Source organism: Citrus sinensis, chromosome 7 (genome assembly GCF_022201045.2).
Source record: "Citrus sinensis cultivar Valencia sweet orange chromosome 7, DVS_A1.0, whole genome shotgun sequence".
Classification (NCBI taxonomy): domain Eukaryota; kingdom Viridiplantae; phylum Streptophyta; class Magnoliopsida; order Sapindales; family Rutaceae; genus Citrus; species Citrus sinensis.
The window spans coordinates 14,377,528-14,403,632 of NC_068562.1; the positions used below are offsets into that span (position 1 = coordinate 14,377,528).

General features: G+C 33.0%; 3 protein-coding genes across 7 annotated transcripts in view; all 3 read right to left on the minus strand.

Annotated features, from left to right (window-relative positions):
- The window catches only part of LOC102614624 (protein RAE1-like), a 51,873-nt gene that overhangs the window by 3,462 nt on the left and 22,306 nt on the right, over positions 1-26,105 (minus strand). Inside the window, exons 1-8 of one of the 4 annotated variants that reach the window (XM_052444289.1) lie at positions 18,922-19,351; positions 17,680-17,793; positions 16,647-16,727; positions 16,251-16,378; positions 15,740-15,817; positions 15,562-15,633; positions 15,142-15,222; positions 13,118-13,356 (exon numbers count right to left, since the gene is read on the minus strand). The exons of 1 other annotated variant lie outside the window; for it this stretch is intronic. In XM_052444289.1, coding sequence (XP_052300249.1) covers positions 13,353-13,356; positions 15,142-15,222; positions 15,562-15,633; positions 15,740-15,817; positions 16,251-16,378; positions 16,647-16,727; positions 17,680-17,736 — 501 coding nt within the window. In that variant the 5' untranslated portion in view covers positions 17,737-17,793; positions 18,922-19,351 and the 3' untranslated portion in view covers positions 13,118-13,352. Of the gene's footprint in view, positions 1-13,117; positions 13,357-15,141; positions 15,223-15,561; positions 15,634-15,739; positions 15,818-16,250; positions 16,379-16,646; positions 16,728-17,679; positions 17,809-18,921; positions 19,352-26,105 lie in introns of those variants that run through there. 2 more of the 4 variants (XM_052444287.1, XM_052444288.1) reach the window with 2 other exon arrangements.
- LOC127903715 (receptor-like protein 6) lies at positions 169-25,389 on the minus strand. The gene is made up of 2 exons (XM_052444279.1): positions 22,746-25,389; positions 169-920 (listed from the first exon to the last, which is right to left on the minus strand). Exons 1-2 carry the CDS (start codon positions 25,254-25,256, stop codon positions 363-365), a joined length of 3,069 nt encoding a protein of 1,022 aa, XP_052300239.1. The 5' UTR covers positions 25,257-25,389; the 3' UTR covers positions 169-362.
- On the minus strand, positions 8,695-12,534 carry LOC102620661 (G-type lectin S-receptor-like serine/threonine-protein kinase CES101). Of its 2 annotated transcripts, none has more exons than XM_052444282.1 (6): positions 11,812-12,534; positions 11,509-11,570; positions 11,232-11,442; positions 9,675-9,912; positions 9,443-9,590; positions 8,695-9,247 (listed from the first exon to the last, which is right to left on the minus strand). In XM_052444282.1, exons 1-6 carry the CDS (start codon positions 11,993-11,995, stop codon positions 8,936-8,938), a joined length of 1,155 nt encoding a protein of 384 aa, XP_052300242.1. In that variant the 5' UTR covers positions 11,996-12,534; the 3' UTR covers positions 8,695-8,935. The 2 variants fall into 2 exon arrangements, with proteins under 2 accessions (XP_052300242.1, XP_006465248.3); XM_006465185.4 differs by having other exon boundaries at positions 8,708-9,247; positions 11,509-11,708; positions 11,812-12,508.

The window sequence follows — 26,105 nt, forward strand, 5'->3', positions numbered from 1 at the left end:
CGGGCTCATTTCTTAGATGGGCTCATAACTCAAGACTTCCAAGTGAACAAATGGAATATGATCGTGAATCGCTATGTATCTAGCTTGGAGTTGGAATCATACACAATCTTGCACATATTAATTTACTATGGACTCACAAAGATATGTTGTGTGTGAATTGCACCGATATAGATCTAACTTGGAGCCAATTTTGAGATAAAGATTGTCTCAGCAATAGTTATAGATAGGCCCTTATTTCAAATTATTGTCAACGTTATTAACTCTATCAAACAGAGAAGAAAAGAAATATCAAACATCTATGACACAAGAGAGAAGCAAAAGCTAGCTTACATGATTATTCAAAAGGAGAGATTTAAATCACTTCACACACGGAATCGCCGATATATAAATTTGTAGATAAGATCGTTATACCATTTGTTTACCTGCACGGAAAACATTAGAGGTGAAACAACTGCTCCGAAGCCGACCGCAAATCCAATTGACATGGCTATGAAGAACCAATCAATTTCACCGCTTGAAGCTGGTGGCGGTGAAGGTGGTAACTCAGGAGGACGTGCTTGGCTTTCATTCGTTAAAGGAGGTCCGTACAATCCTTTGTTTCCTTCATAAGAAGTCGGTGAAAATGATTGGAGTTGAGTACTTGTCGGAATCTTTCCCACTAAGTTATTGTATGAGAGATTTAGGACCGATAGGAAATTTAGGCTTGCAAGCTGGGCAGGAATTTTCCCGCTGAGGTTGTTCATTGAGAGGTCCAAGGACTCAATCTCTTTCAAGTTCCCAAAAGATGATGGTATCGAGCCTGTGAGAGCATTGTGCGACATGTTCAGAGCATAAAGTGATCTGAATCGTCCCATTTCTACTGGTATTGGCCCTTCGAAATTGTTGCTTGAAAAGTCAATGGAAGTGAATATATTTGGGACCTTCAGTAGCTTGATCTCTATACCTTTTACTGTAACTGTTACTCTAACCTCATAGAATTGGTTTCTCGGCATCTCAATTCCAAGGTGGTTCACCTCAGATCCGGATTTGGTTTCAGCCACCATCATGGTAAGTAACCACTTTTGTGAAAGTCTTCCGCTGAATTTATTGCATGCTAAGTCGACTATTTGAAGCAGAGGCCAGGAGACTTTATTTCTCGGACAGCTAATGTGTCCGGAGAAGTTGTTGGATCGCAAAACTAGAACTTGCAAACTAGAAGCATTCCTTAACCAGCATGGGAAATTATCACTGATATAGTTACTCCTGAGGTCTAAAACCTGCAGCATATTGCAATTGGCAAGAGATTTTGGAACCACTCCTTGTAGTTGATTTCCACTGAGATCTAGAATTTGCAACCCACAATCTCCTGGAAATATTGTGTCAGAAAGAGTGCCATTGAGGTTGTTTCTCCCTAAATTTAAAACCTCCAGAGTGCTGCTACTCTTGGTGATTAAACATGCAGGAATTGTGCCACTCAAATTGTTGTTTGATAAGTCAAGAACTTGAAAATTGGTAGCCTTGCATACAGATTCCGGGATGACTCCAGCGAGACTATTGTTTGCAGCGACAAAGTAAAAGTATTCTGTTTCAGACATGAAATTACCAATGTCAGCTGGAATGGAAGTAAAATTATTGTTGGAGTAATCGACGTAGGAAGTATTTGGTGACATGTAAGGGATATTTCCTCGGAGCTGGTTGGAGTGCAGGTCAAGGAAGCGGATTCCAGAAATAGAGTAAGGTTCTTGCAAGCTCACTACGAGATTGTGTGAAAGATTTAAGAACTTAAGATTGCCACTACCAACTTCCCAAATCCAATTTGGTACTTCTCCAGATATTTGGTTATCTGAAATGTCCAAAACAGAAAGTTGTGATTGGTTTTTTAGAATAGGAATGGCCCGTGGTTTGCTTGAAGCCAGTTTCAATCTGCTAAACTTATTGGAAGAAAGATCGAGGGTATAAAGGTTTCTGAGTTCAAAGAATATTGAAATGGGGACAGGCCCTTCTAATCTGTTGCCGCTTAAATCAAGGTCAAACAATACAGACGAGGACACGTTTGAAATTTCAGGAAGTTGGTTCTCGAACTGGTTGTTGGAGAGCTGAAGCATCTCCAGATTTGGAAGTAGAAACAGAGATCTGGGGATACTTCCACTAAGTGAATTGTGCCCCAAGACAACAATTTGGAGATTTAGAAGTTGTTCCCAGAAAGTGGATGAGATCCCGCCACTTAAATTATTGAACGAAAGGTCTAAGTTGTTGAGATTTCTTGACTTGTGAAGAGATGGGATGGGACCAAAGAAATGGTTAGATGAGAAGTCCATGTGAAATAATTGGGTAAGATTAGCCATTGAAGGGGGAATTGGCCCTGTGAAATTGCAACTACTAACCTCTACCCTTGTCAAATTTTCAAGATTCCCAATGGAATCTGGTAGTGTGCCTGACAATCCCGTGTGAGAGAGGATCAGGTCCCGAAGAGAAGAATTCTTAGGAAAGTTTGGCAGAGAACCCTGAAGCAATTGGTTAATTGACAAGTCAAGAGTCTCAAGTGTGGGAACGTGCAATATCTTTTCTGGAAACTTCCCTTGCAACCCACACTCGCTGAGATCCAAGGCCTTCAAATTCGTCAGATGGGCCAAAAACTCTGTACCTGAAGACAGACCATAATTGTAATGCAAACTAATCACGGAGAGTGACCGTGACTTTGCCAGGTAGTGATTGATTGGACCTGAAAGATCACACCCGGACAAGCTTAAAACTTGTAGATTGGGCAGAAATGATAAAGCTTTGCACCATTCAGTTCCGGAGGCGGACAAATCTACTCGATCAAGATGCAGTTCTGTGAGCTCTGTTAAGTTCTGCAGAAACAAGCTTAAGTTTGCGATCCAAACTGTATAGGAATATTCTATGGGCACAATACCTGACAAATCAAGAGTAACCAACCTTGTCAAGCTTGAAATCTCAGTGGGAATCTCCCCTGCGAAGCCACCCTGGGAAAGATTCAGGTAAGTCAAATTTGTCAGGTTGCCCAACCTGGATGGTATTTGGAATCCTTTGAAGAGAGTGAAACCCAGATTGAGGCTCTGCAGATATTGAAGATCGAAAAGGCCAGTCGCATTCTCAAGTCCGCCAATGATTGGTTCCCAGCTCAAGTCGAGACCAATAACATGACCAGCCTCATCGCACCTTACACCGCTCCAATCACAACAATCGGAGCTTTGATGGCTACTCCACTGACTCAGTTTTGTAGATGGAAAGCCACTGTCATTGCTTAATATGAGACTGTTCTTCATTTGGAGTAACAAAGATTGTTGATCGCTCTGACATTGGCCAGAAACCAAAACCATATGTATCCCAAAATAATTGGCTAAAAAGGGTATCAAGAAAGGCCATGATAAGAGTAAAATTGGTCGCATTGTTTTAATAATTGCTGAAATGAAACTCGGAGAGGAGTGATGAAACTTGGGAGTTGCGATGAATTCATTTAACAGGAAAAAGATGGCCGAAGTTCCCTAGAAGTTACACCCCCAACGTATAAACTGGGAGCTAGAAGACTACAAAAGTTCAAACCAATTAATGTTGCCAAGACTTGGGAGAAAAAAAAAAAGAAAGAAAATTGGATCTTTTGGTTAAAGCCTGCATCAAATACAGGAATCTTCCATTTCCATAGGTCCAAAATTACGACAGTAAAAAGTTAGTGGGAGATCCACGCATAAAACTATAGAAGTAAGTCACTTAAAACTTGGTTGGGCTCATTTCTTTTAGCATTGTCTTTCATTGTATACTACGAATAAATATCTTGTTACAACTTCTTTGGAAAAAAAAAAAAAAGGTACTCTATACACAAATTCTAAATTTGAAAAATTAATTTTTATTTTGTACACTCTTTAAGATGCCAAAAGTATCTCTACTTAAATCATTTAAATTAATTTACTCAAAACACTAATAAAAATATTCAGCACACTCAAAGAAAATCGTTTTAGTAAATGTAGCATAACTAGCAACAATGAAATTAAGTCAAGTTTTAAGCAAAATTTTTAAAATAATTTTATTTATCAGTTTTCGTTAATTAAAGAATGTATCCCATATCAATTTTTGCACCTATAAATTCTTTAAGATCAATAAGTATGGACTTCACTACCCCAATAATAATTGAAAACCAAATTGTAATCTGACACAAAAAAGAAGAAGAAGAAGAAGAAGAAGATGCTGACTGGGTTATTAGGTTTAGAGTGCTTTAATTTATTTATTTTTAAATTAAAGACAAAAAAACGAACACCTTTGCAATAATTTCAGTTTATTTTATTTCTAGAAAAATGTAAGTCTTACAAATATTTTATGTTTAAAATTATTTAAAAATTGATTTGGTGCATGTTCAATGAATTATATTTTAAGATGTTAGATATAAAAGATTATATGTTAAATAATGAGTGTATATATGAGTTTTAAAGTAATTAAGTTGTATTGGCTCATTAATAAATAAATCTTAATAGTAATTTATATGATGATTAATTTTGTAATTAAATTATTTTATTAAAACCAGAGTGCTCAGAGTAGTTTTTAATGTGGAAATAGCCTATATCTTATTGCAACTAAAATTGTGCATGAATTCTTAGAGATCATCTATGAATATTGCCCATACAATATGTATCTACGGTGGAACCAGTTTGGAGATGAATATTGTCTCAATGACAGAAGGCAAAGGCCCTTATTTGAAATTCTTGTTAATTATTTTATTAACTTTGTCAAACAGAGAGAAGAAAAGAAATCTCAAACAAATAAGACATTATGTATGTTTGGCATACTTCATCTAATGGATATAAATACTTATTTAATTATATAAACTCTTTTAAGATTTAGTAGAGCTTTTAAAAATTAAATAAGTTATTTTTTTCTCTACTAGTAAAAACTCAAAATTTGGGTTTTTGGGAGTAAATGTTAAAAAAGTTATTTTTAAGAATGTTAAAACACCTAAAATATCATTTATTTATTCGATAATTTTATTTCATTCATTTCATAATATAATTTTAAAAAACATGCTTATTAAACAATTTTTTAATTTTTAATAAAAGCTTCCATTGACAAACAAATAACTAAAATTATTTTTATAAAAACGCTATTTATAAAAGCTTTACTAATAAAAACTCTATTTAATAAGCTATATTTAGAAAGTATACCAAAGTAAGTATAAGAGAAAATTAAAGCAAAAACTTTTAGTATTATTCAAAGCAAACTAAAAGTTTTTAGCTTTTAGGCGTAGACTTGGAAACTAATTAAAATAATTTTGAAATGAGGGATAGGATTTTGAAGGGAATGAGTTAGAAACAAGCACCAATGGAATCGTTGGGACTTAGTAAATCTGTGATTATTACAATATTATAATTATATAATTCATAGGAAGATAAGGGTATTAATTAAAATTTAGTCCATTTCTTTGGAATCTCTATATATGTTCTGATCCTCCTACTCCATCGTTTTACAAATTGTTGATCTTGGCCTCCCCAAGTTCGTAGTTTCTTGATTCTGATCCCGTTGAACCAAAATCATGGCTCCATGCATCGCTGCTTATATTAATTAGGATTCTTTCTGCCTTTTGCAGTATATTAATTAGCATCAAACCTTATTCAACCAATAAAAATCAGGGTCTTTATTCATTATAAGATCCAATAATTAAACAGATTTACTTAATTAATCAGGTGAGTTTGAATCTTGAAATAAGTATAATAAAAAGAATTAATTTAGACTTTCACTATTCCTCTACTATGTTAAAAAAAATCTTAAAATTGATTGAATGCAATTCGTTTTCGCGTCAAACTCAACTTTGATTTGCTTGCGGGACCCGTAGACTTCGAAAAGTCTCGTAAGGATACAGCTAACAATTGATAGTGGTTTTACAGGTTTTATGAAGAGCCGACACAAGATTCATAGACACGTTGGAAAATTATTGGGAAATTTACACTTTGACCACCTTCCAACTTTTAATATAAGAAAAAACCACATTCCATATTTTTGTTACAATAGCAATTATTTACAAGGTTTTTAGACTAGAATTTTCAAAAACAAAAATCCTTCTAATAGCTATTTTGTTAACTCCATTATAATAAAAGATCTCCCTGTTCAACTGGTGTTTAAAGCTAGCTCTATATGTATTGTTGATCTTTCATATGTAATGTAAGGATCCAAAGATCAATCACATAATGAGTATCCGCTACTTTGCCCGCTGCTTTCAGCTTCGGCGAAGCTCTCTGTGGATTGGACCCACATGTACAAAATGATAATCGTCTCTAGTTAATTAAAAAGTGGTTAGATTGATTTGATAGATAAAATTAATCATATTCATCATAACTTTGTTTAATCTCTATCTCATAATTAATGGGTTCCTCATATAAAATGTATGGCTTGGTTGTGTCATTACAATTTTGTATCCGATCGCGCGTGTTTTTCTATAGTAATCTTGCTATCGCTCTTTAAGGCACATCGGCAGCCTCATTATTTCATATTTTTGTAAGAGGTAATTAACTTATAATTCAAAATAAAACATAAATTATTAATTTCAACGTCAAATATGGAGCTGTTCTTCATCCAGATTAATAGCGATTTTTGATGGCCCTGGCATTGGCCAGACACCAAAACCATATGCATCCCAAAATAATTAGCTAAAAAGGGTATCAAGAAAAGCCATGATAAGAGTAAAGTTGATCTCATGATTGGGTTTAATAGTAGTTGAAATGAAACGAAGTGAAGGGATGGAACTTGCAAGTTGCAATGTGTATGTAATATAGCAGAGTAAAGGTAGCCCAAGTTAATTAATTAGGAAGCAGCCGAAGAGGAATGTGATACAACTCTGCAACTCAGAGTTTATATCATAGATTTACACTGTTCGAGTAAGTGCTGGCTCCAACAAAAAAAGAAGCAAAAAGAATTGAAATTAATGGAGAAACAGAGATAGCAGGAGAGACGGAGAGAGAAGAAGAAATATTTGCCATTCCATTCCTTCGTATGACGTGTTCCCCTCTACATATATCTTTTACCCCTCAACATTGCACGTGTAACTAACCAACAAAGTAATGATTCAAAGAAAAAACAGTCACAACAGAATAACAAAATCTTAGATCTTTAAATAATATATACGGCCAGACTAAACAATCAAAATCTGTGATTTGACCTTTAATTACAGAAACAGAGATAATTTTTTAAGGGAATGAGTTAGGAGCAAACACTAAACAATCAAAATCTGTGTACTGCTATTTGAACAAAATGCAAAACGGTGACAAAACAGTGATAAAAACATTATCGTTTTGATAGTGATTTTGGTGATCTCCTTTCTCTCCTTGTTATTTTATTTTATTTTATTTTTAATATGTACACATAGAAACGAATATATATGTCCTGCTACGAATTTTGATGGACAAAATAATTTTGCATGAAAATAGTCAATGAGTGAAAATAAAATTTAAGTCCATTTCAGCTCTATCAGTCGGTTAAGTTTTTGCACTGATGCCATGCAAAAGTTCAAACTAATTAATGTAGGCAAGACTTAAAAGGGTAAGAGGATGAAAAAAAAGAGATAAAAGAGGGAATATATTAAGAGAGAGACGAATAATTAATAATTTATTATTATATGGAGATCTATTATATTAATTTTTTAGTTTTTAAAACTTAAAAAAGGGGGTAAAAGCTCATTTAGTCCCTATACTTTGAGGTTAGTGTCCGTTTAGTCTCTATATTTTTAAAAATACCTCAAAGCATCACTATCATTAAATTATTGACATTCTTAACATTACCTTTTGTTCATTTTGACTTATTTTTACAATATTACCCTATTACAATAATGTTCCTTTTTTAAAACATTATTAAAAAGAAAAATTAAATTACCAGTTTAACACCAAAAAATGAAATAAAATAAAAACAATATATATATTAATTTTTGTGGAACACTCTGCTGAGAAGTTAAAATGTTAATTTTTTTACAAAATTGATAACTTAAGTTTTTACAAAATTAATTTTTTTTGGACACACATGGGCTTCCACAAAAATTAATATATATATTTTTTGTTTTTTATTTTATTTTTGGGTTTAATTTGATTATCCAATTTTTTTATTAATATCTAAAAAAGAAACATTACTGTAAGAGTGTAAAATTGTAAGAGCATGCTAAAAAAATAAAAAATAAAAAATAATGGCATAAGTGTCAATATTTAATAGTAAGGACGTTTTGAGATATTCTTAAAAATATAGGGATTAAATGGGCACTAAGCTCATAATATAAGGACTAAACAAGCTTTTACCCTAAAAAAGACATGTTAGCTTCAATATCAACTTTTGGTTAGCTTTAATATAATGGTGAATATTACGTCTAAAGTTTTATTTAAAAGTGTCTCTCTTGAATTAGAATTATATAATTCATAGCAAGATAAGGGCGTTAATTGAAATTTAGTTCATCTCCTTGGACTTTACATATGCTTTGATCCTCTCCCTCTGTGGGTTTACAAATTGTTGATTTTGCCCCCCAAGTTCGTAGTTTCTTGATTCTGATCCCATTGAACGAAAATAATGGTTCCATGCATGGCTTTTTATACATCAGACTCGTGATAGTATCATATCCCGTTGAACCAATAAAAATCAGGGTCATTACTCCATATAATATCTAATAATTAGTCTCAGGAGTTTAGCATAGTAGTTTTCAAATAGTCTTATTTACATTATCACCTAAGTAAGTTTGAATCTTGGAGAAAATAAAAAATAAAAAATTAATTTAAACTTTAATTTAAACTCTGAGAAATGGTCGGTACGTACCAGCGAGTCAAAAATAGGAAACTCAGTTCAAATATTGGATCAGAGGAGTAATTAGAACAACCTAACCCCAAAGTGTATGAATTAACTTACATAATCTTTTGCAACTGTTGGAAAAATCCTTGAATCCATTTCCCAAAAAAGGACTCGATACACATTAAAATAAAAATTAGCGCGCTTCTAAAATTGAAATCGTCACTTGGTTGACTGAGCAATCTTCTACCTTGCTGGTGGACAATGTTGAAGTCCCAGTATTTCTTACATATGAAAAAGCAGGTTGCTTGGGAGGAAGTAATGCTGCAGCTTCATTTGTCAGCATGGATACAACATCATTCATGGTGGGTCTATCATCAGCACTTTCTTGTACACAAAGGAGAGCTGTGTTCACGTATCTTAAAAGCATATGCTTGGAGGAATATTCATCTTCTAATATTGGATCAATCAACTCCAATGTCCTGTTGCTTGTCCACAGATCCCATGCCTAAACAACCATACGATGTTATTAGATAGTCGTACACTTGATTTAGAGAATAGTTTAAAAATAGTCAGGTGCAAAAGTCCAAACGTTTTCACATTGTAAAAGTGTGTGTCCACACCTAAGCATGACTTGGGAATTAATATATAATTTCACCTAAGTAGTATAAAAAGAATATGTGCAACGACTTTTGTTACGTACATAACCCAGCAGATTGAGATAGTCGGTTCGATAAAATCCAGTGTTCTTCTTGCCACTTACAATCTCAAGCAACAATACTCCAAAGCTAAACACATCAGATTTAATTGAAAATATTCCTTCGAATGCGTATTCGGGGGACATATAACCACTGTAATTCAATAATTGATAAATAATAATCAGTAATTTATGCATAACTTAATCACTTTAATTTTGATTTGTGTCATTCACTTACTAAGTCCCGACGATCCTACTAGTGTTTGCTTGTAACTCATTTTCTCCAAAAATTCTTGCCATTCCAAAATCTGATATTTTGGGATTCATGTCTTTATTCAACAAGATGTTACTGGCTTTTAAATCTCGATGAATGATTCGCATTCTCGAATATTGATAAAGATAAAGAAGCCCTTGAGCTATCCCTTCAATAATCCGAAGACGTGTTACCCAATCTAATAACATTCGCTTGGTTGGATCTAATTTACAACAAAAGAACTAAACGTCATTATGCATGAAAACAAAAAAAATGTAGACCACATTATCTAACGTAAATTGATCTAGTGACTTAATTTTTTTTTAATAAAAAATCTGATAATTGGATGATGTTAATCATTAAACTTAAAAATAGCTAAATGAAATAGTAAATGTTAAATATTCTTTTAGGTTAGGCAAACAAAGGATTGGATTGAACTAGTTATTAAGATTTAATTGGATTGGATAAGACTGAATTATTTTATAGTCACGTTTTGTGTTTGGTTTAGTATTGGACGAGATCATATTAAATAGGGGCGAAGTTATGAGGGGGCTAACCCGAGCTGTTTCTTGAAAAAAAATTAATCAATTATAAATTTACTCTTTTTAAAAAACTTATAGTGAAATATAAAAATATAACTAATAATTATAGTCAATATCTATTTTCTCTAAATCGAAAAACTCACCTAAATCCCTAACTAATTGATCCAATTATCCAAAGTCTAAATTCCCCAAAACTCAGTTGTTCAAGTCATCAAGTTGCCACCTCATGGGTGACGGCTAGCCTCTGCCGCACCCACATGCTCATACTGTTTTTGAATTAGTTATTAGCTTATACTTTTGTCAAATTTTTTGATAAAATAATTAATAATTCTCTAATGTATTATTATCGCAGATAGTATCTCTAATGTATTACTATCGCAGATAAAATAATTTAGATACGATATATGAGTTTTCTTTTCTGAAGAATCACATGACAAAATTTTGTTGATAGTATTTTTTTATTATTTACATTGTACTTTTATAGTTTTTCTTGCTTGTCTAGTGTATTTTAATCATTTTATTTGTATAGAATAATTTTTTTGAGAAGTAATTGAGTTTTAAAAAAAATCTAGCCCACCCCAAAAAATAGTGCTAGCTTCGCCACTGATATTAAATTTAGTTTAAGGAAGTTAAAAAAGCTATTTAAAAAGTATGATTATTTCTTAAATTTATATTGTTAATTATTGAATATTATATTAGATATTCAATTTCAATATAAATTAATAATTGAATAATTTTGATATTTAGTATTATGTAGTAGTTTGAATAAATTACTGAATGTAATTATATGTTTAATCTTAAATTAAATGCTAAATGCTATTTTACATAAATTAATGAATAAAATTTGGAAATGTAATATAGGCTAAATTCTAGTTTAAATAAATTTTGAAATAAATTTTTGATATGTAATTTTATTTATTAAATATTAGTTCAAACAAATGTATGAATAAAATTTGAAGTAAGGAACATGTAAGAATAAGAAACAAATGCAATAACTAACCGAAAAGAAAGAAGTCCAAGCTTTTGTTAGGCATGTATTCATAGATCAGAATCTTCTCATCTTTATCTATGCAGCAGCCCAAAAGTCTCACAAGATTCTTGTGCTGAACCTTGGCTATCACCGAAGCTTCATTTTTCATCTCTCGCAATCCTTGTCCAGATCTTCCTGAAAGCCGTTTCACAGCTATCTCATCTCCTTTTGCTAATACTCCCTGAAATTGTAGTTCTTGTTAAATAATAATTAGTCCATAAGCTTGTTGCCAAAATTAAAATTTTACCTTGTATACAGGACCAAAACCACCTTCCCCGAGTTTATTTGTGGCAGAGAAATTATTTGTGGCTGCACAAACACTGGAAAAACTGAAAAAGGGCAATTCAATTTGCTTTTTTCCACCGTTTCCATGCTTATTTGCTTCAGTAAGCTCTATGTTAATAGCTTGTCGGTTCATACCCAAATCAAATCGCATCAAATCCTCCCCTGAATGGTGAAGACATAAAAAATATTCGTACTATATACTCGATCAAACAATCATATGTTATATATGCTATGCGTGATAAATTAATTAACTATTCTTACGTACCTTTGCTTTCCGGATTTCTCTTCACATAACAAATAATAATCAAACCCAAGGGTATCATCCCACACGCAGTTGCGGTCAGCAGCATCAAGACGATTACAGAAGGCCTCGCAGCGAATGTTAATATTAAGGCGACGAATGAAGCCATTACTAAATTAACAACAGTGATGACTACATAACGCTCCATTGAGCTCAACTGATTACTAGCCCCAGTTGATACAGTTCATCTTAAAGGAAATTTACTAATTAGAAAGTAACAAAGACTTTTCTTTTAGAACGTATAAAATATGATTGACGCTGAAAATAGTCTTATCCAATTAAGTCTTGCGTGCCGACTCATAAACGTTGAATCATTAGACTGATTTGTGTTGATTATCATATATAAAAACAAACAGGTCCTAATACTAAGACTTTAGCTAGTTCCCAAGTCTACACTTACCGCGTCCGTGACTCACGAGTGGAGTTCCAATTAACTGTGAAAGTGATCTACTGCGAGAATACTAAAAGAAATGATTAGTCCAACCACAGCCAAGTTTGATTTGGGAAGGCCCAAAAACCTTCGATGATCAGAATTCTTGTAATTAAAGAAGAATCAGGTAATAAGTTATACCTGTTCGATCAATAATTTTGAATATCACCCCTCTGCTGTTAACAATCTTAAAAAATCGAAGGTTGGTTCTATAAAACCAGGATTCACATAATTAAAAAAATAATATGTGTCACTTTTCAATAAATTTCTTTATACCACATCAGTTTGTACATACCAATTTGTATAAAATTATTTGTACTATATCATTATTGAATTGATAAAGTGAATAGATTCATCTTTCACTAGCTTTGTGCATTTTTGTGTGTAAAAAGCATCACTCAAAAAAGAAAATAATAAAGCCTTTTATGATCCCCTAGAAACGAAGGATTCTAATCAATTTTTTTTTTCTTTCCATCAGACCTCTTCAACGCTTAAAGTATACTAGGGATGCACAAATAGCGGCAAAACTGGAAATGCATATATAAAGTGTTCTGGACAATGGAGATGATATAATTTTAGTATTTTAGATACTCAACTATTTATGGGCCACTTCTGCTTGTAGCCCAATGGCATGGGGCTCACCCTTTAAATAAGGTCGATTTCCACCAAAGCAACATTAGTAAGAACAGATTTTCGAGATTACTGCTAATTTAGGGTCCTGTAATTTTTAGTTATTTTAAATCGTATGTATATATTTGCAACAAATTAAAAAAGAATAAAGGATTTCTCAAAAAATGAAAAAAGAAAAAAAAAACTAATACTTTTGTGTTATGCTGTTAGATTTGGAAAAGCCTTTACAGTGATTGGATAGATTTTTATTTGCTTAACAATTATTTTACTGCTAATTTTATATTTAACAATTCTTTATAATCAGTAAACATGGTACTTCTGATAATAAAAACACTCCTTGATTTGAAAAAAATTAATCATTTGATCATGGATATCAACGGATCGCGCACTTTGCAATTTTCATTATTCTTGTTGCCTTGGTGTCTGCTGTCTTCTTGATTGTCCACTACCTGTTAAGAATAAGTTGAGTCAGCTCTGTGAGGCTCTGTGATGTCAGCAAATTGTTAAGTGAAGTAATGAGTCAGATGCCACGCTACACAAGCTACTGGAAGATTATTATGCATGTTGTTAAAAGTTTGTTATAAGTCTGTTATTTCCCACCAAAATGTTGTGGTGAATAGTAGTGTGTGCATATGATTCTGCTACATTCACAAAGTTCCAGATGCTACTATATATATACTGTATTGTAATCTCAGTCTATTGTATCAAATCATAATGAATTCAGTTTCTGATTTTCCTCTCTAAGTCAACAAAATTTCCTTCATTTTCTTGCCAGACAAACAAGCATACAGAATATAAAACTTTAATTCTACCAACTTCTTTTATGATCATCTCGATGGCCATGTCATCCAGTTTTTGCGGAGTAAAAATCGTTGGAGCAGTACAATGATTCTACATCAAAGGCTACAACCTTCGGATCATTCTTTAATTGAGAGACATTATCTTTAGTCTTTTTGGGAGATGGGAGAAGGGACCACGTGTTCATAGAATATAAATTCTATAGAGTGGCGACATACTGTTGACTTAAAAGTCTTACGAGGAAGAGGAAGCAAAAAATGTGTGGTGCACATAAAGTTTTCACTTGGTGAGATTATAACAAGATGGCAGCAATCACCAAGAGAGAGTCTCATATTATATAAGGTTCCAATAGTTTCTAATCTCTTAAATCTAATGAATCACTTGATATAGGGGCGGACATGGGTTGATTTGGATTGGATTTTAAGTCAACCTAAACCAAACCATAAAAATTTGGATCCAACCCAAACCAACCCCAATATTTTTAACTCAACCCAAATCAAACCATTTGGGTTTGGTTTGAATTTTATTATCAAAATAATTTTTATTTTAATAAAATTTAATTATATCAAAATTATAATAATTATTAATTGTTATTAATTATTAAATTGATATTAAAATATAAAAAATATAGTGGATAAAAATTATAAATTTTAGAATAACTTAATCCTTAGATTAAAGAATACTAGAAAATCAAAATAAAGTTTAATCACAAAAATTATTATTTCTCAATAAATAAGAACGTACACTTGAATAATAAACTTTCACAAACATGACATTAACAATCTAATAATAAATTTTTCCACTTGTTATTTATTTAATTATGCAATATTTATTTTTATTTATCATTTTGGTAATTTTGCGTTATGTTGTCTACTTATATGCTTAATTTTAGGGAGATTGCCACTTTCCCCCCTACAGTCTTGATATTTGAGCATGGCTTCGTAGAAGTAGGGATTTGGACATCAAATCACATAAAAATCTTAATGTATGCTTTTACTTCAAGGCACTCTATTTTTATGCATTAAATTTGTCTAATAAACTTTTGATTAAAATTGATAAGCCTACTAAAATGGGCTAAACCATTGAATGGCTTGAATTTGGATTCATGATTATAAGAACCCAATTTGCGGTTAATTGATAATGCACATTCAAATAGACATTGAAGAGTAATGATAATTTGCATATACTGTAAACAACTTTATTTTTTATTATTGTCGCACTTGCAATAAGATCAAGACATATCATAATCATTTTATCGTCGTTGTAGGCCCATTGATTTTGTGCTTTGTTGAGCTTGAGCCAACATATTTTGAATGATATTTTGAAATATTTTCAAAATAGATTTTGGATGATATGGGATTATTGGCGATCCTCAAGAATTGAGAGATGAAAGATACGCTATTGATGGTAGTATATGAACAAAAAAGTAAACGAACCTGTGGCAAGTGCAGATAGATATAAGTCTTTGCTGTTGCAGGGTTGTGATTTTCTGCCCCATTACTCCAGTCATAACACACCTACAGGAAATGTCAAGATAAGATTTAGAATGACACTTTTCTAGTTTAAGTTTAAATGTCCAAGAAATCAATGCACTATGCTATGCCAGGATCAGAACATAGCAGGAAGAACCAGAAATTTTTAGTTGTTTAATTTCATGGAAACGCAAATTCAGGTAACTTTGAATTAACATGAGCCATAGAAGACTAAGCATCACGCAAACAGACAGAATGAAAAGAGGCGTGGATTTCTAGAATCCTGCCATTATCTTGAACTTAAGCATATATCCCAACATGTGTGAAAAGTAGGATGATAAGAGACTCCAAGTCGACTTTAGGAAGATGGATGAATTTATTTACCAAGTACGCAAATATCGAGCCATCATTATTGAATGTACTGCAAGGTATAGGTTGCCCGCACCTTGACATGGCCTGAAAATCCAGTAAAAATCACATTGTTTTATGTATTTCATCTAGGAAGAACAATAACGACAACAACAATAATTGTTATTGAAGTACTTAATGAAAGTCAAAACACCTTGAGCCGCTGTTTACTATCCTTGTCCCAAAAATTAAATGCACCATCAGATCCAGCAGTTGCAAAAGTGTGATGTATCTGGACAAAAAGAACAATTACATGAGATTTGACAAATAGATGTAGGCGCTTCACCTTATAAAATGAAGAATACTTAGGTGCATCTCCTGCTCTACAAATCTTATATGATAACATATGATGTTAATAACAGCAAAAGTATATGCACTGAGCATCGAAATCCTCACAAAAGAAAGTACATTTCCACTGTTGGATAAAAATTCCTATGATACCAACATCTTAAGGGCACCAAGATCTAATACTTGAAAGATCTCTAATCTTTAGAGAAATTACAAATACTGGGAAAAATTATGTAAGATATGGGTGGCATCACTAAAGTTACCTCAAAATGAGCTATTATATCACTCCAATGTATACTTTTATTTCTAAGTTTTACATCTCGAACGTTTTATGTAACTGAAAATTTGAAATCAGAAAGCACTAAAAGGAAGCTTACAGGATGGAAGTTAATGAGATGACAGAGCATGTCTCACTACCGTCTCTGTGGCATTTGAAAGTGAAGTTCTTACTTTGCTGTGAATCATCAAGATGGAGAACGCCGACCCTTCCCTCAATTGAACCAACCTATCGGAATAACACCATATTCAACAACCAAAAAATAAGAGAAGCACAAAGATTAGAAGAAAAGACAGTGATCTCAATGAAAAGAAGTTGGAGCCAATGTTGATGAAAGTGGAATACGTAATTGAGGCTAAACTTAGCCCCTCATTGCTGGCAGGGGAAGCAAATTTAGAAACATGGGAATATGCAACCCAATTGACAATGCCTCATATTTCGACAATAAAGACCATGAGGAACGAGAAAAGAGAGATAAAAATAAATGAATGCATACCCAGAAACCTTGCTGGTCAGGAAAGGCAGCAACACATCTCGTCTGGTACTTCAAAGGGGAATTGATTCTCTTGAACTCAGTCTGGTAGCATTAAACAATGATTAGACATACTCGGAAGAAAATGCATATATTAGATATAAATAAGTGAAACAAAATATAAAAAGAACAATACATGAAGGTAAAATATGGAAATCAATAAATACCCAACAAAAAAGTTAAATAGTAACAAGAATTCATCGCCTCTTGACCATTTTTATGTTGCAATAAGCATGTACCATATATGGTAAATTGTAATACAGGTAATGCGGAAACCGTTATCTAAACTCTCATGATAGTGTGTATGAAGATATAGTATTGTACCCAACCTTTAGTTCAAATTTCTAAATTAGCCAGATTTCAAAATTTCTAGGAGCTATTATATCTTATTTATATCATCATCACATAAGAACAGATAAAGCATGACTGAAATTATCAAATAAAATTGAAAGATATAAGGCAAATAAACCCATTCCAAATTGCTATTTTTTTCAATTAAAAAGGAATATTGAAGACATGGAAATACATACTATAACTGTAGTGTATATATGTTGGCAAATCTACAAACATCAAGCTCTTCTCAGTAGACCAGTTTATTATAGTATCCATTCCTCCTTGTACACAAACAAAATGATATCGAGAAATAACCCTTTTCCAGACAACACCAATCAGAAGAAAAATATCTGGCAACAAAAGAAATCATACAATAATTTTATACAGGATGCTCCATGACATTGAGAAACCCTTTTAAATACAAGGGAAGGTGGTTCCATACGGTACGATAGCTTTCAATTCCAAAAACAGTCAACAAATAATTATTGTTTCCATTCCACATTAAAAAAGATGGGTTCAAGTTAAATTTTAAATCAAAGTCAACCAACTACTAGTGTCACAGCAACTGCTGCCACTCAAAACACATGCTTCAGCTGCCAGCACCAAATTTGCCCATTTAATTTACACGTATAAATCAATGCTCTCATGGAATAAAAAACGATACCTGAGGATTCTGCAAGTTGAAGACAACTAGATTTCTATCTGCAGTTCCAACAACCATAAGCGGAGCGCATAGCAGCGGTCAGGCAGCTGTTGAGTGCGCACAGGATTTGGCTGCCTTGTATCCCAGTACCTAATTACATATTGGAACATCAAGAGGATAAAGATCTCAAATACAAGAACATCAAGAGAGTACAAGTGACTGATCAACTACACGCAAAATCATACAAAGTGCACATGGCACCACATGGAGACACAGTAAACTGTTGACCACATCAGATACCAAATAGAAATGAAAGGATATACTGTAAACCCAAAAGGAGAAAGAAAAGAGAATGACACACAACTTAGAGAAGAAAGAAAGACAAAAACCTACGATATTAAGGCACTCATCAAGGGCGTTTCTCTTTAAACAACGCCTAAATTATATAAGTATGGGAAAAGAGTGCCGACAATTTGAGAGTCCATAGATCCACTTTGAGCATCGGTAATTGTCAGTACAAGTTAGCATGGCAGAGCTAAACACGCCCAACATTTCCATTCATTCATCTGAACACAACATGGTCACTCTTCTGTTTGAGGTCATGTGAACTGACCACTTAACTATCCACGTGCACATATTGTCCAACTTAGCAAGAAGGTCATTACACTCAACTACACAATGAAGACTTCTAACAGATGAACTTCTAATAATAAAAGCAATTTACTGGCCGAACCAAAATGCCACATAGACTGCAATTTTAAATTCATATAAAAAGAAGAAGTGAAAATTCTTACTTCAATGTCTTCTGTATGAAAATCACACTATAAACTTCCAAGCACTACTAGCAAGCCTGATGATTCACTTACTAACTAGTAACTACTGTTCTTTTACACTGAAACTCCAACACATTCACAAGCTTAGCAATTGGTTCGCTTTCAACAATCCGTTCAGCAAGACAGCAAGCAAACAAATGATCATAGCTTCGCATATATATTCAGCATTTAAAAAAAAAATCTTTATCCGAAAATGTAGAGTTAATTTTTACATTAACACAAGCAATTAAGCTTAACCCTGACAAAAATGTATAATAAATAATTTATATAACTTTCTACTTCATCCTAATAATAACATCACCATAAGCATTAATTCAACAGTCGCCAAGTTCATCATACACAAGAAACCGACAAGAAATTTAACGGTAAATAATTTTTAAAGATTATCGGAAAGAAAAAATAATAAAGAAAATAAATAAATAAAGTATACCTCGATGGACTTGTTAGGGTTTTGATTGGTGGCAACGGCAGCAGCACCGAAAGTAGCCATTATTGCTTGAAGAAGTTCAGTTAATTTGCTATTAACTTGCTAATTTTTTATCGTTTCGTGATATTTAGTTAGTGAGTGACAGAGAGAAAGATTATTAGTTGATTCGGTGATGATTTGAACGAAGAGGGAATCGAGAAGTAATAGAGAGGACAGAGGAGAAATGTAGTGGGTGTCGGTTAAGACTCTGCGCATACCCCGCGTGGCGTTGTATCAACGCCTGTTAACTGAACCGCGCAAAAACTACGACCATCCAGCCAAGGCTTGAGTTGAGTTGCCGCTAGAGATGGCAGAAAAGTGAGCGCCCGGCCCAGCCAGGCTTCGGCTCCACTTTTAGGCTTCGAGTCGGATTAGGACTTAAGGTGTTCGAAATTGAGCCGGATCCGGCTCGGTCTAGGGGTTTATCAAGAAAGTCTGAGTCCGATCCTTCAGCCAGACAATTAAATATTAAAAAAAAAATTCTAGTTGTATTTAGGTTGGAGCTTTTTAAATTCAGTTTATTTAAATAGGTTTATATTAGCAGAGTTTTTACAAATAGATATTTTATGCAAAAATTTTAATTTTTTAGTTGTCAATATTTTATTAAAAGTTATAAAAATTATTTTAATATGCAAGTTTTTTAAAGTTAGGTTATGAAAAATAATGAAATAAAGTTGTCAAATAAGTAAATAATATTTTAAACATTTTAGTATTTTACAAAAAAAAAATTTCAACTTTTACTCTCAAAAGTCCAAAATTTAAGCTTTTGATAGTGGACACCAAATATCTTATTTAATATTAAAAAATTCTACTAAACAAATAATCAAACAATAACAAAAAATTTGATTAAGAGCTTATGGGATTAAATAAATACTTATAACTATTAAATAAGTCATAGCAAATAGACACTTACTAATTGCATTGTGATAATTGATATTGTATTTGTTTCTATTCAATTTTATTTTAATTTCATGTAATTTTATTATATTAAGTGTCACTATTACTAATTATTAATTAGTGTTATTTACTATTAATAACTTTTTTCCCCATTTTCATCTTTTTGTCTTTCTTTCCTTTTGAAGGTTGCTTTTTCCTTCTTTATAAAGGTTAGTCTTTCCTTCCATACTTCCATGTGAAGGCTAACTTTTCTTTCCTTGTGAAGATTGGTTTTCAATTCATTCATATTATTTAAAGTCTCTACAATAAATAAAAACATATTATTAAAATAAATATAATAATTTATGTATTTAAATTTATTAAAATATTAGTCTGCTGCATAGATTACATTATTTATATAATATTTGTATTTATTAAACATTTTAAAGTCTATTTTTTTGGGGATAATAGAGATAAAGAGTATAATAGTCAAAATGAGTCTTAACATCCTTTTATGAAAACTTAGGAGTGTTGGTGACTACTTCCCCGCATTTTGCAAGTGGAGATGTCTTTTTCCCCTTACTAATATGTATTATACAATTAGAAGTCTACTCATACACCATCTAGATCAACTCTATTATAGCATAACCTATAATTCTATCTTACAAATACTGGAAGGTTATTTGTTCTACCTACAAAAATCAATAGAGAAAATTCATATCTTTACGTAATTTTTAATTAGGAGAGTAAAATTTAAGAGGACTTGGAAGAATTGCAGTTTACCACTTGGCTAATGGCTGAGACACAAGTCGGTAACAAAATAATATTAAAGTTAGATAAATTATGTACAACTATATTCAATGTAAAAATTGCACAATATTAATAACTCAAAATAATTGACAATAAAAATGTTATTGGCGCACATACTAAAAGCTTTTATTTGTTTATTTGAGAGTTTTTCTTTTTCATTTATTTAAAAGTAAGAGTGATGGCAAAAGTTCAAATCAATTTTTTATAAATTTTTAATTCTATTTTTTTCAATATTTGAACTCATGTTACAATTGAATAAAATTATTTGAAGACCATTTAACTAAGGTTTGGTTTGGGAATCTAGGGATTGGGAGTTTGGAGTGTGAGTGAAAATATGTTGTTTACTTACATTGAAAGGAGAGTGTGGAATAGGAGAATCGTATTTATATGTTTTTACTTTGACTTAGATTAGGAGTAAATTATTTTAAATTACACTTTTACCCTTATTTAAAATATTGTAGTTTTTAATTATAAAGTAAATAAAAAATATATTTATAAAATAAATTATTTAATTTATTATTAATTTTAATTATATAAATTACTAATAATTATTAATATTCTTAATTATGTAAATCATAATTTTTTATTAATTTTAATTATGTAAATTAAAAATTATTATAAGAGCAAAAAATGAAACATTATTATTAATAATATAGTACATAATTAATATTTTCTCAAAATAAACTATTTATTAATATTAAATAAATATAAAATATTATATTTTAAAATAAAGATAGTATATTGTAATAATATTAATTCTCTATGAATATAATAATAATATTTTTAGGTAATTTTAACTTAGATTACATAAATTATTATTTTTAACTAAACATAATAATATTATTTAAATAAATATGATGCTATTATTTTTAAATAATGTAACATTATTTTATTTTTAATAAATATAAATTTTATTATATTTGATAAAGAAAGGATAATAAAGAAAGAGGTGGGAGTGGCCCCGATAGAATTGAGAATCCCACTCCTTACTGGGAAAATGAGTGAGATCCATGGAGTGAGACTCTCATTCCCCTCATTATATAAGCAAGAAAACATTGAAGTGGAAAGAATTCATAGTATTTACTCTCATTTCAATAATTAAACATAACATAAATTACTAGGCCAGGCCACAGGGGCCTGAAGCGTTTTTGGGCTCATTTCTTAGATGGACTCATGACTCATTCATTTCGTCAAAAGTTATTTTCTAAGTTCTTCTTTCTACTCTATAAAACTTCCAAGTAAACAAATGGAATATGATCATGAATCGCTGTGTATCTAGCTTGGTGTAGGAATCTTGCACATATTAATTTAGTACGGACTCTCGAAGATATATTGCGTGTGAATTGAGCCAATATAGATCTAAATTGGAGCCAATTTTGAGATAAAGATTTAATAACAGTTATAGATAGGCCCTTATTTCAAATTATTGTCAACTTTGTTAACTTCATCAAACAGGGAATAAAAGAAATCTCAAATATCTATGACATAAGAGAAAAGCAAAAGCTAGCTTACATGATTATTCAAAAGGAGAGATATAAATCACTTCACACACGGAATCGCCGATATATAAATTTGTAGATAAGATCGTTATACCATTTGTTTACCTGCATGGAAAACATTAGAGGTGAAACAACTGCTCCGAAGCCTACCGCAAATCCAATTGACATGGCTATGAAGAACCAATCAATTTCATCGCTTGAAGCTGGTGGCGGTGAAGGTTGTAACTCAGGAGGACGTGTTTGGCTGTCATTCGTCAAAGGAGGTCCGTACAATCCTTTGTTTCCTTCATAAGAGGTCGGTGAAAATGATTGGAGTTGAGTACTTGTCGGAATCTTTCCCACTAAGTTATTGTATGAGAGATTTAGCACCGATAGGAAATTTAGGCTTGCAAGCTGGGCAGGAATTTTCCCACTGAGGTTGTTCATTGAGAGGTCCAAGGACTCAATCTGTTTCAAGTTCCCAAAAGATGATGGTATCGAGCCTGTGAGAGCATTGTGCGACATGTTCAGAGCATAGAGTGATTTGAATCGTCCCATTTCTTCTGGTATTGGCCCTTCAAAATTGTTGCTTGAAAAGTCAATGGAAGTGAATATATTTGGGACCTTCAGTAGCATGGTCTCTACACCTTTTACTGTAACTGTTACTCCAACCTCATAGAATTGGTAGCTCGATATCTCATATCGAAGGTGTTTGAGCTCAGATCCGGATTTGGTTTCAGCAACCATCATCTCCTCCATGGTAAGTAACCATTTTTGTGATAGTCTTCCACTGAATTTATTGGATGCTAAGTCGACTATTTGAAGCAGAGGCCAGGAGACATTATTTCTCGGACAGCTAATGTGTCCGGAGAAGTTGTTGGATTGCAAAACTAGAACTTGCAAACTAGAAGCATTCCCTAACCAGCACGGGAAATTATCACTGATATGGTTATTCTTGAGGTCTAAAACATGCAGCATATTGCAATTGGCAAGAGATTTTGGAACCACTCCTTGCAGTTGATTTCCACCGAGATCTAGAATTTGCAACCCACAATTTCTTGGAAATATTGTGTCAGAAAGAGTGCCATTGAGGTTGTTTCTCCCTAAGTTTAAAACCCCTAGAGTGGTTTCACTCCGGGCGATTAAACATGCAGGAATTGTGCCACTCAAATTGTTGTTTGATAAGTCAAGAACTTGAAAATAGATACCCTTGCATACAGATTCCGGGATGACTCCAACGAGACTATTGTTTGCAGCGAAAAAGTATTCAGTTTTAGACATGAAATTACCAATGTCAGCTGGGATGAAAGTAAAATGATTGTTGGAGTAATCGACGTAGGAAGTATTTGTTGACATGTGAGGGATATTTCCTCGGAGCTGGTTGGAGTGCAGATCAAGCAAGCGGATACTAGAAATAGAGTAAGGTTCTTGCAAGCTCACTAGGAGATTGTGTGAAAGATTTAAGAAGTTAAGATTGCCATTACCGACTTCCCAAATCCAATTTGGTATTACTCCAGGTATTTGGTTATTTGAAATGTTCAAACCAGAAAGTTGTGATTGGTTTTTTAGAATAGGAATGACCCGTGGTTTGCTTGAAGCCTGTCTCAATCTGCTAAACTTATTGGAAGAAAGATCGAGGGTATAAAGGTTTCTGAGTTCAAAAATTATTGAAATGGGGACAGGCCCTTCTAATCTGTTGCCGCTTAAATCAAGGTCAAACAAAACAGACGAGGACACATTTGAAATTTCTGGAAGTTGGTTCTCAAACTGGTTGTTGGAGAGCCAAAGCATCTCCAGATTTGGAAGTAGAAACAGAGATCTGGGAATACTTCCATTAAGTGAATTGTGCGACAAGAGAACAAGATTGAGATTTACAAGTTGTTCCCAGAAGGTGGATGAGATCCCACCACTTAAATTATTGAACGAAAGGTCTAAGTAGTTGAGATTTCTTGACTTGTGAAGAGATGGGATGTGACCAGAGAAATGGTTAGATGAGAAGTCCATGTGAAATAATTGGGTAAGATTAGCCATTGAAGGGGGAATTGGCCCTGTGAAATTGCAACTTCTAACCTCTACCCTTGTCAAATTTTCAAGGTTCCCAAGGGAATCTGGTAGTGTCCCTGAGAATCCCGTGCCAAGGAGGATCAGGTTCCGAAGAGAAGAATTCTTAGGAAAGTTTGGCAGAGAACCCTGAAGCAATTGGTTAATTGACAAGTCAAGAGTCTCAAGGGTAGGATCCTGCAATATCTTTTCTGGAAACTTCCCTTGCAACCCACACTCGCTGAGATCCAAGGTCTTCAAATTCAGCAGATTGGCCAAAGACTCTGTACATGAGGATAGACCGTAATTGTCATACAAACGAATCACGGAGAGCGACCGTAACTTTGCCAGGTAATGATTGATTGGACCTGAAAGATCACAGCCAGACAAGCTTAAAACTTGTAGATTGGGTAGAAATGATAAAGCTTTGCACCATTCAGTTCCGGAGGCGGACAAATCTATTCGATCAAGATGTAATTCTCTGAGCTCTGTTAAGTTCTGCAGAAACAAGCTTAAGTTTGGGATCTCAATTCTCCAGGAAAATACTCTTGAGCGCTCACGGCCTGGCAAATCAAGAGGAACCAACCTGCGCTCACGGCCTGACAAATCAAGAGTAACCAACCTTGTCAAGCTTGAAATCTCAATGGGAATCTCCCCCGCGAAGCCACCCTGGGAAAGATTCAGGTGAGTCAAATTTGTCAGGTTGCCCAATCTGGATGGTATTTGGAATCCGTAGAAGAGAGTGAAACTCAGATTGAGGCTCTGCAGATATTTAAGATCGGAAAGGCCAGTCGCATTCTCAAGTCCGCCAATGATTGGTTCCCTGCTCAAGTCGAGACCAATAACATGACCAGCCTCATCGCACCTTACACCGCTCCAATCACAACAATCGGAGCTTTGATGGCTACTCCACTGACTCAGTTTTGTAGATGGAAAGACACTGTCATTGCTTAATATGAAACTGTTCTTCATTTGGAGTAACAAAGATTGTTGATCGCTCCGACATTGGCCAGAAACCAAAACCATTTGGATCCCAAAATAATTGGCTAAAAAGGGTATTAAGAAAGACCATGATAAGAGTAAAATTGATCGCATTGTTTTAATAATTGCTGAAATGAAACTCGGAGAGGAGCAATGAAACTTGGGATTTGCGATGAATTCATATAACGGGAAAAAGATGGCCGAAGTTCCCTAGAAGTTACACCCCCAACGTATAAACTGGGAGCTAGAAGTACTACAAAAGTCCAAACTAATTAATGTTGCCAGGACTTGGTAGAAAAAAACAAAGAAAATTGGATCTTTTGGTTAAATGCGTACATCAAATACAGGAATCTTCCATTTTCATAGGCCCAAAATTACGACAATAAAAAGTTAGTAGGAGACCCGCATAAAACTATAGAAGTCACTTAAAACTTGGTTCGGCTCATTTCTTATAACATTGTTTTTCATTCTATGCTATGAACAAATATCTTGTTACAACTTTTTTCACAAAAAAAAAAAGGTTGGGCTATTTACACTCTAAAAAGTACTCTAAACACTCTATTACTTTATATACTCATACATTAAATTTGAAAAACTAATTTTTACTTTGTACACTCTTTAAGATGCCAAAAGTATCCCTACTTAAATCATTTAAATTAATTTACTAAAAACACCAATAAAAATATTCAGCACACTCAAAGAAATTTGTTTTAATAAATATAGCATAACTAGCAACAATGGAATTAAGTCAAGTTTTAAACAAATTTTTTAAAATAATTTTATTTATTAGTTTTTATTAATTAAAGAATGTATTCCATATCAATTTTTGCACCTATAAATTCTTTAAGATCAAGAAGTATGGACTTTCACTACCCTAATAATAATTGAAAACCAAATTGTAATATGACACAAAAAGAAGAAGAAAAAGATGCTGATTGGGTTACTAAGTTTAGAGTGCTTTAA